Genomic DNA, 16,324 nt, shown 5'->3' with positions numbered 1-16,324 from the left:
ATCTAACTCCCTCTTAAATATAGCCAATGAACTGGCCTCAACTACCTTCTGTGGCAGAGAATTCCACAGACTCACCACTCTCTGTGTGAAGAAATGTTTTCTCATCTCGGTCCTAAAAGACTTCCCCCTTATCCTTAAGCTGTGACCCCTGGTTCTGGACTCCCCCAACATCGGGAACAATCTACCCGCATCTAGCCTCTCCAACCCCTTAAGAATATTATATGTTTCTATAAGATCCCCCCTCAGTCTTCTAAATTCCAGCGAGTACAAGCCCAGTCTATCCAGTCTTTCCTCATATGTAAGTCCCGCCATCCCAGGGATCAATCTGGTGAACCTTCTCTGTACTCCCTCTAAGGCAAGAACGTCTTTCCTCAGGTTAGGAGACCAAAACTGCACACAATACTCCAGGTGCGGTCTCACCAAGGCCCTGTACAACTGCAGCAGAACCTCCCTGCTCCTAAACTCAAATCCTCTTGCTATGAATGCCAACATACCATTCGCTTTCTTCACTGCCTGCTGCACCTGCATGCTTGCTTTCAATGACTGGTGCACCATGACACCCAGGTCACGTTGCATCTCCCCTTCTCCCAATCGGTCACCATTCAGGTAATACTCTGCTTTCCTGTTCTTGCCGCCAAAGTGGATAACCTCACATTTATCCACATTATATTGCATCTGCCATGCATTTGCCCACTCGCCTAATCTATCCAAGTCACTCTGCAGCCTCCTAGCATCCTCCTCGCAGCTAACACTGCCACCCAGCTTCGTGTCATCCGCAAACTTATAGTGTTACAGTGTTACGGTTACAGAGGAAGTGCAGATTTTAAAAAAGCGCAGGAGCTGCAATGAGGTAGGTTGGAAGATCGGAATGTTACCCTAGTTTATGAGAGGACGTTTTAGTGGCCTGATAACAGTGAGGAAGAGGTTGTTCCTGAATTTGGTTTCTTTGTTTTCTCAAGGTTTTGTATCTCCTGCCTGCCGGAGAGGGGAGAAGAGGGAATGATAGAGATGCGAGTGGTCCTTGATTATGTCGGCTGCTTTCCCGAGGCAGCGTGGTGTAGATAGAGATGATGGTGGGGAGCCTGGTCTGTGTGATGGACTGGGCTACATCCACTATCCTCTGCAGTTCCTTGCGTTCTTTGTTCAACTGGTAGGCTGCAACATGTTGAAGGAGATACATGATAAGGTGACAAATGGAGGCAAGGTGTTGGCTCAAGATAGGCAAGAGTTGCAACGATCTTTTGATGGCTGGAGCATCATTGATGGGAAAGTGATATTGGTGCAGTAGATGGAGTGGCCTCACATCATGGTGGCTGTGTGGTTAAAATCAACATCGATCAGTACAGAGACACGAACAGTCACCACTCAACCATTATTCTTTCCCGTACATCAGATTGGAAAATACCAACTTTAACAGGCATGGAGAATATTCCCCAAAGCTGAACACACTTAACATGCGAGACTTCACTCAGCTCACATCAGGTTATGATGCCATCAATCTGAACTGCTTAAACTACATTGCAATAGGCTTTTTAAACGTTTTGGTGAATGTGCGCTTTAAATCAAGTTATAGTTCTACATGTGATTCACTTCATGGTTTAATGTAACTTTGACTATGTGGAACAAATGAACTCATCTTAGAAGATTGAGGAGGTTCAGTGTGCCACTGAATACTCTATCGATCTTCCCCAGGTGTACATTCGACAGCATACTGACTGCTTGCATCACAGCTTCAAGGAAAGAACTGCAGATGCTGGAAGGCAGACACAAAATGCTGGAGAAACTCAGCGGGTCAACCAGCATCTCTGGAGAGAAGGGATGGGTGACCCTTTGGGTCGAAACCCTTCTTTAGTCTGAACGTCACCCATTCCTTCTCTCCAGAGATGCTGTCTGACCCGCTGAGTTACTCCAGCATTTTGTGTCTACCTTTGGTTGAGAGGGTGGGGGTATGGGAACGAGCTGCCAGAGGAGGCAGTTGAGGCAGGGACAATAACACCATTGGACAGGTATGTGGATAGGAAGGGTTTAGAGGGACATGGGCCAAACACACGGGCAAGTGGGACTAGTTTAGTTGGGGAACTCTGGTCAGTATGGACATGTTAGGCCGAAGGGCCTAGTTTCATGCTGTTTGACTGTGATTCTAATCTCCTTTAGATTTCTGTAGATTTGTTTATCAGGGTCTTGTTATTGAGTTGATTCAGTGAAGATGACCCCAAGTGCAGACTTCATTTGTGATGGTGTGCAGGATCTCTGCAGAGCGAAACCTCAAAGGTTAAAAAACAGATTACCCGTCATCTTTAACATGTTCATTTTATACTTTTTTTCGTTATTAGTTTATTAAAATTAGAAGTTGATTGGTCGAAGCAGGAGAGGGGGAATATATTAATGGGGAAAAAAATTGTTGCAAGACCCTATTAATTTTTAATTGGCATGTGTGCCAACACATTTTTATTTACAAAACAAAGATATGGAGAGGAAGGGTTTGGAGAGCTGTGGGCCAAATGCAGGCAAATGGGGCAGGCCAATGTGCCACATTGGTTGGCAAGGACCATGTGGGCCGAAGGGCCTGCTTCCATGCTGTACATCTCTATGACAACCCAAGAATCGTGGAGAATATATGATCGGGAGTATTTGACGTGAGCTGGATGCTACTGTAGCCGTGGACACTAGCACGGAGCTGGTCGTATGGCTGCTTTAATTAATGCAGTGCTGCCAGTCTCAGAGACCAGCCTGACAGCGGGCGCTGGATCCAGGGCCCCCCAATAAGAGCGGACAGTCTGGGCTGAGTAACCAGACACCTGGACTCGCCCGGGTGCTGCCCGCTGGTTGAATAGGAAGGGTTTAGAGGGACCACTATCTTTCTACGCAGTGTTGCTCCACGCAGGGTTTTGCATAACGTAGAATAAATCTGTGGGCGGAACGTACTCAAAGCTGACGAGCATGAATCATGGTCGGCTGATCAAAGCAGCAGTGGGGGGTTTTACTGAAGACCACATCACATGGTCACATCTCTTGCTAAATCTGTGCTGCGGTGATTGTGTTGGTGGATTAATTTGTAGTTTCCTCAATAAAATGGGGAAATATCCATCTCTAAATATTGCAGCTTTTTCCACAGAGGGTGGTGGGGGGTTTGGAACGCACTGCCAGGGGTGGGGGTGGGGTTTGGATCGCACTGCCAGGGTGGGGGTGGGGGTGGGGGTGGGGGTCTGGAACGCACTGCCAGGGGTGGGGGTGGGGGTCTGGAACACACTGCCAGGGGTGGGGGTCGGGGTTTGGAACGCACTGCCAGGGGTGGGGGAGGGGTTTGGATCGCACTGCCAGGGTGGGGGTGGGGGTCTGGAACGCACTGCCAGGGATGGGGGAGGGGGTGGGGGGTGGTGGGGGTCTGGAACACACTGCCAAGGGTGGGGGTGGAGGTCTGGAACACACGGCCAGGGGTGGGGGTGGGGGGTGGTGGGGGGTGGTGGGGGTCTGGAACGCACTGCCAGGGGTGGGGGTGGGGGTGGGGGTGGGGGTCTGGAACGCACTGCCAGGGGTGGGGGAGGGGGTGGGGGTGGTGGGGGCCAGGAACGCACTGCCAGGGGTGGGGGTCTGGAACACACTGCCAGGGGTGGGAGTGGGGGCCAGGAACGCACTGCCAGGGGTGGGAGTGGGGGTCTGGAACACACTGCCAGGGGTGGGGGAGGGGGTGGGGGTGGTGGGGGTCTGGAACGCACTGCCAGGGGTGGGGGTGGGGTTCTGGAACACACTGCCAGGGGTGGGGGAGGGGGTGGGGGTGGTGGGGGTCTGGAACGCACTGCCAGGGGTGGGGGTGGGGGTCTGGAACACACTGCCAGGGGTGGGGGAGGGGGTGGAGGGTGGTGGGGGTCTGGAACGCACGGCCAGGGGTGGGGGTGGAGGCAGATACGATAGTGGTGTTTAGGAAGCTTTTACATGGGCACATGGATATGCAGGGAATGGATCACACGCAGCAAAGATGAGATAGCATAAAAAGGAGTAGTGTGGCACGGTGGTGCAGCGGTAGAGTTGCTGCCTTACAACTAATGCAGCGCCAGAGACCCGGGTTCCATCCCGACCACAGGTGCCATCTGTACGGAGTTTGTACGTTCTCCCCGTGACCTGCGTGGGTTTTCTCCGAGATTTTCAGTTTCCTCCCACACTCCAAAGACGTACAGGTATATAAGTTAATTGGCTTGGTGTGTGTGTAAATTGGCCCTAATGCGTGTAGGATAGTGTTAATGTGCGGGGATTACTGGTTGGTGCGGACTCAGTGGGCCGAAGGGCCTGTTTCCGTGATGTGTCTCTCAGCCAAACTAAACTGCAGATGCTGGTTTATGCCAAAGATAAACACAAAGTGCTGGAGTAACTCAACGGGTCAGGCAGCATCTGTGGAGAACATGGATAGGTGACGTTTCACAGAGTGCTGGAGTAACTCGGCAGGTCAGGCAGCATCTGTGGAGAACATGGATCGGTGATGGTCCCGACCAGAAACGTCACCCATCCATCTCTCCACAGATGCTGCCTGACCTGCTGACAAACTCCGGTATTTTGTGTCTATCTTCAGCAAAGACAAGAGTCGGTCTTGGCTTGACGTTCGGCCCAGACATTGTGGGACTCAGGGCCTGTTTAGTTTAGTTTAGCTTAGAGACACAGCGCGGAAACAGGCCCTTCGGCCCACCGGGTCCGCGCCGACCAGCGATCCCCGCACATTAACACTATCCTACACCCACTAGGGACAATTTTTACATTTATACCAAGCCAATTAACCTACACACCTGCACGTCTTTGGAGTGTGGGAGGAAACCGAAGATCTCGGAGAAAACCCACGCGGGTCACGGGGAGAACGTACAGACAGCACCCGTGGTCGGGATGGAACCCGGGTCTCCGGCGCTGCATTCGCTGTAAGGCAGCAACTCTACCGCTGCGCCACCGTGCCGCATGTTCCTGTGCTGCACTGTACGATGTTGCACCGATGCTTCTTGCTGTCATACACGATGACCGTTCCTCTCCCCAGACCCCGTGCACGGACCGCAGGCGGTGGAGGTTGTGGATGTCCGCTCTCGCCAGCTGACCATTCACTGGGAGCCCTTTGGTTACGCGGTGACACGCTGCCACAGCTACAACCTGACGGTGCAGTACCGGTACGTGCTGGGCCAGCGCGAGTACACGGCCGAGGAGCTGATGCAGACGTCCTCCCACTACACCCTGCGTGGGCTGCACCCCTACACCACCGTCACCCTCCGCCTCACCCTGACCAACACTGAAGGAAGGAAAGACAGCGACGACATCGTGGTACAGACAGAGGAGGATGGTAAGTGCCTGCATTGTGGTACATTGTGGTACATTGTGGTACATTGTGGTGCATTGTGGTGCATTGTGGTGCATTGTGGTGCATTGTGGTACATTGTGGTGCATTGTGGTACATTGTGGTGCATTATGGTGCATTGTGGTACATTGTGGTACATTGTGGTGCATTGTGGTGCATTGTGGTGCATTGTGGTGCATTGTGGTGCATTGTGGTACATTGTGGTGCATTGTGGTACATTGTGGTGCATTGTGGTACATTGTGGTGCATTGTGGTGCATTGTGGTACATTGTGGTACATTGTGGTACATTGTGGTACATTGTGGTACATTGTGGTACATTGTGGTACAGATGGAGGAGGATGGTAAGTGCCTGCATTATCTAACCTTTACCTTAACATTTTATTCACCAATCTGTTACCTAATGAGTACTTTGTTTACATGCCTGTTGTCTTGCCGCAAGTAAGAATTTCATTTTAGACACAAAATGCTGGAGTAACTCAGCGGGTCAGGCAGCATCTCTGGAGAACATGGATAGGTGACGTTTCACAGAGTGCTGGAGTAACTCAGCGGGTCAGGCAGCATCTCTGGAGAGAAGGAATAGGTGACGTTTCGGGTCCAAAGGGTCTCGACCCAAAACGTCACCCATTCCTTCTCTCCAGAGTTGCTGCCTGACCCGCTGAGTTACTCCAGCATTTTGTGTCTACCTTCGATTTAAACCATTGTTCCGTTTAGGGGCGTACAGCAATACAACACGCTTGACCCTTGATAATACAGTTAGCAGATTCCAAAAGCTCCAGATATGCAGATGGTGAAGGGAGAGAGCTGATAAATATTTCTGTACACAGTCACCTGTTTACAGTGTTCTGCACCAATCACATTATGTCGCATGAGTTAAAGAAAATCATTTCAAATGTCCTAGCTAATCAATTTACAATATTGCATTCAAATATTTTAATCATGTTAGTCTAACACTTTCCAAAATGTAATATTTCACTGTCAAGCTGAAAGGTTTAAGCAAATATTTGTAGATATTTGTTCAGTGGATATAGTTTCAGTCAGTTTCTGTACACTGTCTCACAAACTGCACTGTATTTGAGATGCCTATCTAATGTGTATCTAAGTGCTTGTGTATAGAACATACAAACATGGGAAATAGGTGCAGGATTAGGCCATTCGGCCCTTCAAGCCAGCACCGCCATTCAATATGATCATTGGCTGATCATCCATAATCAGTACTCCGTTCCTGCTTTCACCCCATATCCCTTGATTCCGTTAGCCCTAAGAGCTACATCTAGCTCTCTCTTGAAAACATCCAGTGAATTGGCCTACTCTGCCTTCTGTAGCAGAGACTTCCACAGATTCACAACTCTCTGGGTGAAAATGTCTTTACTCATCTCAATCCTAAATGGCCTACCCCTTATTCTTAAACTGTGACCCCTGGTTCTGGACTCCCCCAACATGGGGAACATTTTTCCTGCATCTAGCCTGTCCAATCCCTTAATCATTTTATATGTTTCTGTAAGATCCCCTCTCATCCTTCTAAATTCCAGTGCATACAAGCCTATTCGTTCCATTCTTTCATCATTTGACAGTCCCGCCATCCTGGGAATTAACCTGGTGAACCTACGCTGCACTCCCTCAATAGCAACAATATCCTTCCTCAAATTAGGAGACCAAAACTGCACACGGTACTCGAGGTGTGGTATCACCATGGCCCTATACAACTGCAGTAGGACCTGCTTGCTCCTAAACTCAAATCCTCTCGCAATGAAGGCCAACATGCCATTAGCTTTCTTCACTGTCTGCTTTACCTGCATGCTTACTTTCAGTGACTGATGTACAAGCACACCCAGGTCTCATTGCACCTCCCCTTCTCCTAATCTGACACCATTCAGATAATAATCTGCCTTCCTGTTCTTGCCACCAAAGTGGATAACTCATGTTATGAACTCACTCTGTAACCTGCCGAATGTCACCAGTCTTTGTCCTGCCCCTCCTCGCTTCCAGTTTTATCCCCCCTCCGCGACAATCAGTCTGAAGAAGGGTCTCCCCTGAAACGTCACCTATCCATGTTCTCCAGAGATGCTGCCTGATCCGCTGAGTTACTCCAGCACTCTGTGAAACGTCACCTATCCATGTTCTCCACAGATGCTGCCTGACCCGCTGAGTTACTCCAGCACTCTGTGAAACGTCACCTATCCATGTTCTCCACAGATGCTGCCTGACCCGCTGAGTTACTCCAGCACTCTGTGAAACGTCACCTATCCATGTTCTCCACAGATGCTGCCTGACCCGCTGAGTTACTCCAGCACTTTGTGTCTTTTGCATCTGCAGTTCCTTGTGTCTCCAAACAATAATTTTCGTTACAGAATTTATTTATTTTTCCTCAAAGAGGCAACAGTTGATGAGATATTGTTTGTGATCATTGATTTGCACATTTCCTGAGTTTTGTCTTTTCAATTAAGTTGGCATTGTTCATACACATACAACTGTATCTTCTTCACACTCAGTCATGTTTCAGTGATAAATCACGGGCTCTCACATGTAAATAACAATTAACAGTGGTGTTTTCTGGTTACCAGCCATCTGATTATAGAACTTCAGCTTTTATTTAACAAGGTTCCAAGAGGGAAAGTGACAGTCAAAACCCTGATAAATAACTTTAATTTAAAGCAGCAATATTAACTGGTTTGAGGCATCGTATCTTCTTGTGCTAAATCAACCTACTCTGTTTTGCGTGCATCACCAGAGACAATAAATCAGAGATTCGCGTTGTCCTATTTACGCAGTAATTAAACACGCAGAGAGCCGTGACTTTACTGATGTGGTAAACATACTGCAAAGGTGCTTTTAAACATAGTTTGTTGAAACAAGGAACTACAGATGCTGGTTGACAAAAAAAGTCTCAAAGTGCTGGAGCACCTCAGCGGGTCAGACAGCAGCATCTCTGGAAAACATGGGATAGGAAACGTTTCGGGTTGAGACCCTTCTTCAGACTGATTTTTGGGGACAGTGGGGGGTGGGGGGTGAAAGCAGGAAGCAGGCGATGGCCTGGCGATGTCCTGCCCCCCTCTGTCCCCAGCTTCCTCCCCCCACCCTGCCCCCAAACAGTCTGAAGAAGAGTCCTGACCAGAAACGTCACCTATCCATGTTCTCCAGAGATGCTGCCTGACCCGCTGAGTTACTCCAGCACTCTGTGAAACGTCACCTATCCATGTTCTCCAGAGACGCTGCCTGACCCGCTGAGTTACTCCAGCACTCTGTGTGCTTTATTTATATTATAAATATTTCATGTAAATTATTTAAATGGTGCATTTTGTGCAGATGAAATTGCTCATGCATTAGTAATTCCAAAACATAATTATTTCTTGATTCATCATTTGCTGCATGAGGTGCCGGCAATTTGCCTGTTTAAATACACTCTGGGCTGCAAACTGTAGATCAACAACTACAGTCAGTAGACATCCCTCCGGCTGACTCCCAGCATGGTGGGCAGCATCACAGAGCAATGAGGCACACTCTGCCCCCTCACAAGGCACCCGGAACCTCTGTGATGAGTTTGGGCCGAGGGGCATGTAGATCTTGGCCCGTGGTAGTGGAGGGGTGGCTACTGCAAGGCTCGCTCTGGACGACATCCAGTCTTTTGTGTAATTTAGAGATACAGCGTGGAAACAGGCCCTTCGGCCCACTGAGTCCGCACCGACCAGTGATCCCCACACACAAGCACTATCCTACACACCCTAGGGACAATTTACAATTATACTGAACCAATTACCCTACTAAACTGTACGTCTTTGGAGTGCGGGAGGAAACCGGAGCACACAGAGAAAACCCACGCAGGTCACGGGGAGAACGTACAAACTCCACACAGTCAGCACCCATGGTCAGGATGGAACCCAGGTCTCCGGCGCTGTGAGGCAGCGACTCTACCGCTTCGCCACCGTGCCGCCCTCCAGCACTTTGTCTGTTGTACTCTTACTGTCCAAATCTGCAGGTTCCATTGACTGAAAGCACATTGGCACATTGGCCTACATCTGTCAGAGTATTGAGCATAGATGTTGGGAGTCTGAAGAATGGTCTCGACCTGAAACGTCACCCATTCCTTCTCTCCAGAGATGCTGCCTGTCCCGCTGAGTTACCCCAGCATTTTGTATTTATCTTGGGAAGTAATTTTGCGGTTTATGAGACATTGGTGAGGCCGCATTTAGAGCATTGTGTTTGGTTCTGGGCACCATGTTATTGGAAAGATATTGTCAAGCTGGACAGGGCACAGCGAAGATTTACGAGGATGTTGCCAGGACTAGAGGGTGTGAGCTATAGGGAGAGGTTGAGCAGGCTGGGTCTCTGTTCCTTGGAGCGCAGGAGGATGAGGGATGATCTTATAGAGGTGTATAAAATCATGAGAAGAATAGATGGGATAGATGCACAGAGTCTCTTGCCCGGAGTGGGGGAATCCAGGACCAGAGGACATAGGTTTAAGGTGAGGGGAGGACGGATTTAATAGGAACCTGAGGGGTAACTTTTTAACGGAAAGTTAAACGAGCTGCCGGAGGAGGTAGTTGAGGTTGGGACCATCCCAACATTTAAGAAACAATTAAACAAGTACATTGGTAGGACAGGTTTGGAGGGATATGGACCAAGCATGGGCAGGTGGGACTTGTATAGCTGGGACATTGTTGGGCGGTGTGGGCAAGTTGGGCCGAGGGGCCTGTTTCCACGCTGTATCACTCTGTGACTCTATGAAAGTCAACGACTGTGCAGATCACTCAGGGGGAGATGAATGTAAAGAGCCCTCCTCAGCATCAGTCGTTCTTGGTTCTTGGTCCTCCAAAATATTCCAAATGGAATTTATACTGCGTCATCCTCGTGTCAGCCTTGCTGCTGATGAGCGTGCGAGATGGAAACGGAATGAAACAGTCAATTAAATGCTTGCCTCGTGCCAGTGTTAGCACGCGCGGTAACTTTGACAGGTGGCTCCAGCTCCACGTCACCAAACAAACCAACAAACAAACAAACAAACAAACAGACTCGTTGTCCACGCCGCGTCACGCCCAATAGACAATAGACAATAGGTGCAGGAGTAGGCCATTCAGCCCTTCGAGCCAGCACCGCCATTCAATGCGATCATGGCTGATCACTGAGTGAGCCCAGTGAGTCTTTCTGACTTTCCACCCAGCAATAGGACATTTGTTATTTCCAGGTTGTCACTAGTTTATTTATTAGTCGTCATCCTTTTAATTATAGTTTTTTTTCCCAAATGCCATGAATAATTTAACACTATTTGGTGTAATGTCAATTTAATTAGCAAGCGTTTGAATAAATTAAAGACAAATCTCAGCCTCCCGCCCACCTGCCAGCAGCATCTTACCATTTGACGGACATCGTATCAAAGTGTTTAGCCACACTCTCACACACTCACACACACACACACACTCACTCATTTCACTCACACACTCACACACACACACACACACACACACACACACACACACACACACACACACACACACACACACACACACACACACACACACACACACAGCCGCTGCAAGGCAGAGGCTCACGGCAACTGGACACGGCCCAGTCACTGACGAGCAACACGGGAATAAACAGCAATGCAAACTGCACAGGGGTTCCCACCAGAGCCTGCCAGTAAACTGAACACTGGTCCTCTTACCCACGTCCACAAACCCGCCCCACCACCCACACTCACACACTCACACACTCACACACTCACGCACATGCACACGCACACGCACACACACACTCTCACACATACACTCTCACACACACACACTACACTCACCCACACACACACACACACACACACACACACACACACACACACACACACACACACACACATAAACACACACACACACTCACACACTCACACACTCACACACTCACACACACACACACTCACACAAAAACACAAACACACACAAGCTCACACACACACATTCACACACACACACATACACACACTCACACACACACACACTCACACATTAACACAGACACACACTCACACATACGCACACATACGCACACACACGCACACTCACTCACACACACACACACACATGCACGCACACACACACACACACACACATGCACACACACACACAAACACACACTCACACATTAACACAGACACACACTCACACATACGCACACACACACACACACATGCACACACACACACACACACACACACACACCCCGCACACACACACACACACACACACACGCACACGCACAAACACAAGGACGCACATACACCAACAGGCAGGCTTGGTTCTCTGTAGAAGAGCAAGGAATTAGGTATGGGTTTTATCAGTCACTGTTTTATGCATTTCTTGTTCATCGACGCTGAAAAAAAGCTTCTACAGAGACACAAAGTCAGAATGTAGATAAAATACTGCAAGATTTGTTTTGATCGAGTTCAATCAAAATGTATTTAACAAAACAAATACCTCAGCACTACCTGAGTGTATCAGAGACACAAGGAACTGCAGATGCTGGAATTTTGGGTAAAACACAAAGTGCTGGAGGAACTCAGGCAGCATCTGTGGAGGGAATGGGTAGATGACACTTCGGGTCGGGACCCTTCTACTGACCTGAGGTCAACAAGGGTCCTGATTCCATTCCCTCCACAGATGCTGCCTGACCCACTGCGTTCCTCCAGCACTTTGTATTCTGCTCAAGATTCCAGCATCTGCAGTTTCCTGTGTCTCCACCAAAATAGAATTGTGTTTCATACGTGAATTCTGCAGCTCTGATGCAGGTCCATGATCAGATCAGCATTAAAGGTTGCCTCTGCTAAAAGATGCTTCCCCTGCCCCTCATTATATTGCTGAGAGTCCCATAAAGGTCCCATGATGGCGTTTATTGTATTATCCAATAAATCGTGTGATGTGCTTCAAAGATGAACTCCAGCAGCAGGCCCAAAGGAGGGTACAAGAATGAATATGCACCGATCAGCCAAAACATTATGACCACCTGCCTAATATGCTGTTGGTCCTCCGTGTGCAGCCCCATACGCAGCAGGGTGCGATGCACTGTGTATCGTGACACATTCCTCCCGTGACCACCATTAACATTTTCTGTGACTTGTGCCACAGTCGACCTTCTGTCGGTTCGGACCAGACGGGATAGCCTTCGTTGCCCTCGCGCATCGATGAGCCTTGGGCGCCCAACACCTTGTCTGTCGCCGGTTTGTGGTTTGTCCCTCCTCGGACCACTGTCGGTAGGTACTCACCACTGCTGACCGGGAGCACCCCACAAGCCTTGCCGTTTCAGAGATGCTCTGACCCAGTCGTCTGGCCATAACAATTTGGCCCTTGTCAAAGTCGCTCAGGTCTTCACTCCTGCCCATTTCTCCTGCATCCAACACATCAACTTCAAGAACTGACAGTTCACTTGCTACCTAATACATCCCACCCCTTGACAGGTGCCATTGTAACAAGATAATCAATGTTATTCACTTCGCCTGTCATAATGTTTTGGCTGATCGGTGTATATCAGAGATTGTGACACCAGCCAATATCTATAGAACATCAGATGGACTGAAACTCTCTTATTTAACTTTGTTTTTCTCTTTCAGTGGCACAGCGGGTAGAGCTGCTGCTTCACAGCGCCAGGGCCAGGTTCACACATGACCTCCCGTGCTGTTTGTGTGGAGTTAGCACCTTCTCCCTGTGACCGCGTGGGTTTCCTCCGGGTGCTCTGGTTCCCTCCCACATCCCAAAGACGTGCGGGTTTGTAGGTTAATTAGCCCCGAGTGTGCAGGGAGTGGAGGAGAATGTGAGATGACATGGAACTAGTGGGAACGTGTGAGCGCTGGTCGGCGTGGGCCCCGTGAGATGAAGGCCCTGTTAACATGCTGTACCTCTAAGCTACACTATACTAAACTAAAAGAGCACAAAGTGCAGGAGTAATTCAGCAGGTCAGTCAGCATCCCTGGAGAACATGATTAGGTGACATGGAAAGGTGATGTTTCAGATCAAGAACCTTCTTCAGACTGAAACTGGAACGTCACCTATCCGTGTTCTCCAGACATGCTGCCTGACCCGCTGAGTTACTCCAGCACTCTGTGAAACGTCACCTATCCGTGTTCTCCAGACATGCTGCCTGACCCGCTGAGTTACTCCAGCACTCTGTGAAACGTCACCTATCCGTGTTCTCCAGACATGCTGCCTGACCCTCTGAGTTACTCCAGCACTCTGTGAAACGTCACCTATCCGTGTTCTCCAGACATGCTGCCTGACCCTCTGAGTTACTCCAGCACTCTGTGGACCCTTTTGTGTGTTACCCAGCATCTGTAGTTCCTTGTTTGTAAGCTAAACTCAACTTTATTGTTGCATTCTGCCCAACAGTCCCAGGTCTCGTGCCCATGGAATCGATTCAAGGAGGTCCATTTGAAGAGAAGATCTATCTCCAATGGAAGCCACCAAATGAGACCAATGGGATCATCACTCTCTACGAGGTAAATCAACTCATGACCATCGATCAGTCGCCCTCTTGTGCTTCTTTGAGACCTGATAATTGCAGTTGGCGGAACATTGAAAACTTTGTACACTGACTGCTGCTACCTGCCATCTCTCGCTCGCTCTGAGCCGGGACCCTGGCATTATCCAAGATGATGAAACTAATTAAATTGGGATTATTGTTAAGCATCACCGTGCCCCCGATGAGTGGTTAAGTAAGATATTTATATGTGAAAATGATTCATGTGGATTATCGACTTACACCCCATCAGGAAAGATGCCCTGGAGATTAGTTCTGAATAAAGCTAAAGTTAATTCCTTAATCATCTTTAGTCCCCAAGTAACTAAAGGTTCTGACAGTGTTGAAACTCAGATGTGCAATGACATTTTGAACGTACTTTCTAAAATACACACAGCAGTTTTATTATTAGAAGCACAACTAGAAATTTGTGATTTTCTTCTTCGGGAGAAATATATTTATGGGGTTTTGATTTCAAGAGTTATTATTATAAAAATGTAACTTACTGGTAACAGTGGGACAAAAGGTGTCGGAGAAAAATGCTTTGTTTAAAGTTCATGCAGATCGTATTCCATTGTGATGTTTAGTGTCGACTGTGTGATTTAAAGGTGAGGGAAATTTGTCTTTATGCAGGAATTTGTCAGTCCTCTGACAGTCATGGAGTTTGAAGTACTGTTGTTCTTGTAAACACGGTCCAATTTCGATGATGGGACTGTCTCAAAGGCAGCACAGAGGTCACTGACTAAATGATTTGATTTTGGTGATTTGATGCACAGTCTCTTGCCTAAAGTAGGTGAATCGAGGACCAGAGGATGTATGTTTAAGGTGAAGGGGAAAATATTTAATAGGAATCTTAGGGGTAACTTTTGGGGGTGTAGAGGAGGTAGCCAGAGGAGGTAGTTGAGGCTGGGACTATCCCAACTTTTAAGAAACAGTTAGACTGCTACATGGATCGGACAGATTTGGAAGGATATGGACCAAATGCAGGCAGGTGGGACTAGTGTAGCTGGGACATGTTGGCCGGTGTGGGCAAGTTGGGCCGAAGGGCCTGTTTCCACGCTGTATCACTCTGACTCTGGTGGAGTTCTGTTGGTGGTTAATTTCTGTTCAATGTCTACACACTCCAACAGCAAATAATGGAACTCACCTTGATTTCTTATTGAAAGACGATTTAGACTTTGAGACTTTAGAGATCCAGTATGGAAACAGACCCTTCGACCGACCGAGTTTGCGCCAACCCAGCGATCACACCGTTTTCTAGCACTATCCTACACGCTAGCGACAATTCACAATTTTACTGAAGCCAATTAACCTACAAACCTGCACGTCTTTGAGATGTGGGAGGAAACCGGAGCACCCGGAGAAAACTAACGCGGTCACGGGGAGAACGTGCAAACTCCACACAGACAGCACCCGTAGTCAGGATCGAACCCGGGTCTCTGGCGCTGTGCGGCAGCAACTCTACTACTGTACCACCCTGTGTATTTCTCTTCTCTTCCGTTTCTTATCTCTGCTGGGATTAGCTGTCACATTAAGATCAGCGTGTTGATTGTGTGGAAGAACAATCTATACTTTCTATACTGCACTCAACAAAATACAAGAGGCACAATTACTGAAAACTCCAGAAATATTTAATTATGAAACACAAAGAGAGATCATTGAGCCCAAAATGTACATACCGGATACTTTGATGGGACAGGTTGAGAGGGACATGGGCCAAACGCAGGCAAATGGGTCTAGCTCAGATAGACATCTTGGTCAGCATGGATGTGTTGGGCCGAACAGCCTTTTTCTGTGCTGTATAACTATGGATCTTATAAAGAAGTCATCTACTGACCCCCATTCCATGTCCTTAGATCCTCATCCGCCCATAGTATACTATAGACATTGCTATCTATTAGACATTGAAGTGCAACTCAAAACAACCATTCCACCAAAGACCTTGACAGTCAAAGCATGGTGATGCTACTTCAATTTAGAGAGAAAAGGTCAGAACTTGACCTTTGTAGGCAGGGAGCGTGGATTGGAATAATACTCTAAATAAGGCTATTAACAATATGTTTCATTGTCTGAAGATCATATCATTTTGAATAATATCCAGTTTTATGAAAAATTAGAACACATTTGGATGGAAGCAAAGGGAAAAATAGACAGAGACAAAAAATATTGAGCTTGACCTTGTCTTCAGAAAAACGAATAATATTCTTTGCACAATAATATTTCATAAATGTGCTCCTTGTAAAAGGCCCCATCATGTACAGGCGGTTTGGCATTTCTGTTCAAGTATTGCTTTGAGTGAGGGTAACATTTATGTTCACTCACTAATAGATCAGCTGAGAATTCCCTTTTCACAAGATCGTTTCCACATTACAGACACACAGAAAGTGAGTCACATTATAATTTATACTTTCATGATGGTGCCTTTGCGCTTATTTCATAAATATTGATGGACAAATGAAAGCATTTGTTTCAGGCTGTGAGATTTTCCATCCACTCTAGACCGTTAC

At 47.9% G+C, this 16,324-nt stretch overlaps 1 protein-coding gene across 5 annotated transcripts in view; it reads left to right on the top strand.

Moving 5' to 3' along the window:
- LOC144604575 (receptor-type tyrosine-protein phosphatase T-like) overlaps positions 1 to 16,324 on the top strand; it is a 607,863-nt gene that overhangs the window by 394,373 nt on the left and 197,166 nt on the right. For 4 of the 5 annotated variants that reach the window (XM_078419171.1, XM_078419169.1, XM_078419173.1 and 1 more), the window contains exons 8-9: positions 5,015 to 5,311; positions 13,688 to 13,797. The exons of the other annotated variant lie outside the window; for it this stretch is intronic. In XM_078419171.1, the coding sequence (XP_078275297.1) occupies positions 5,015 to 5,311; positions 13,688 to 13,797 (407 nt within the window). The remainder of the gene's footprint in view (positions 1 to 5,014; positions 5,312 to 13,687; positions 13,798 to 16,324) is intronic. 5 annotated transcript variants of the gene reach the window in all.

The sequence above is a fragment of the Rhinoraja longicauda genome, chromosome 22, assembly GCF_053455715.1.
Source record: "Rhinoraja longicauda isolate Sanriku21f chromosome 22, sRhiLon1.1, whole genome shotgun sequence".
In the NCBI taxonomy this organism is placed as follows: domain Eukaryota; kingdom Metazoa; phylum Chordata; class Chondrichthyes; order Rajiformes; family Arhynchobatidae; genus Rhinoraja; species Rhinoraja longicauda.
Note: the sequence above shows the minus strand (reverse complement) of the source record. Positions and strands in the feature narration are given on the sequence as shown.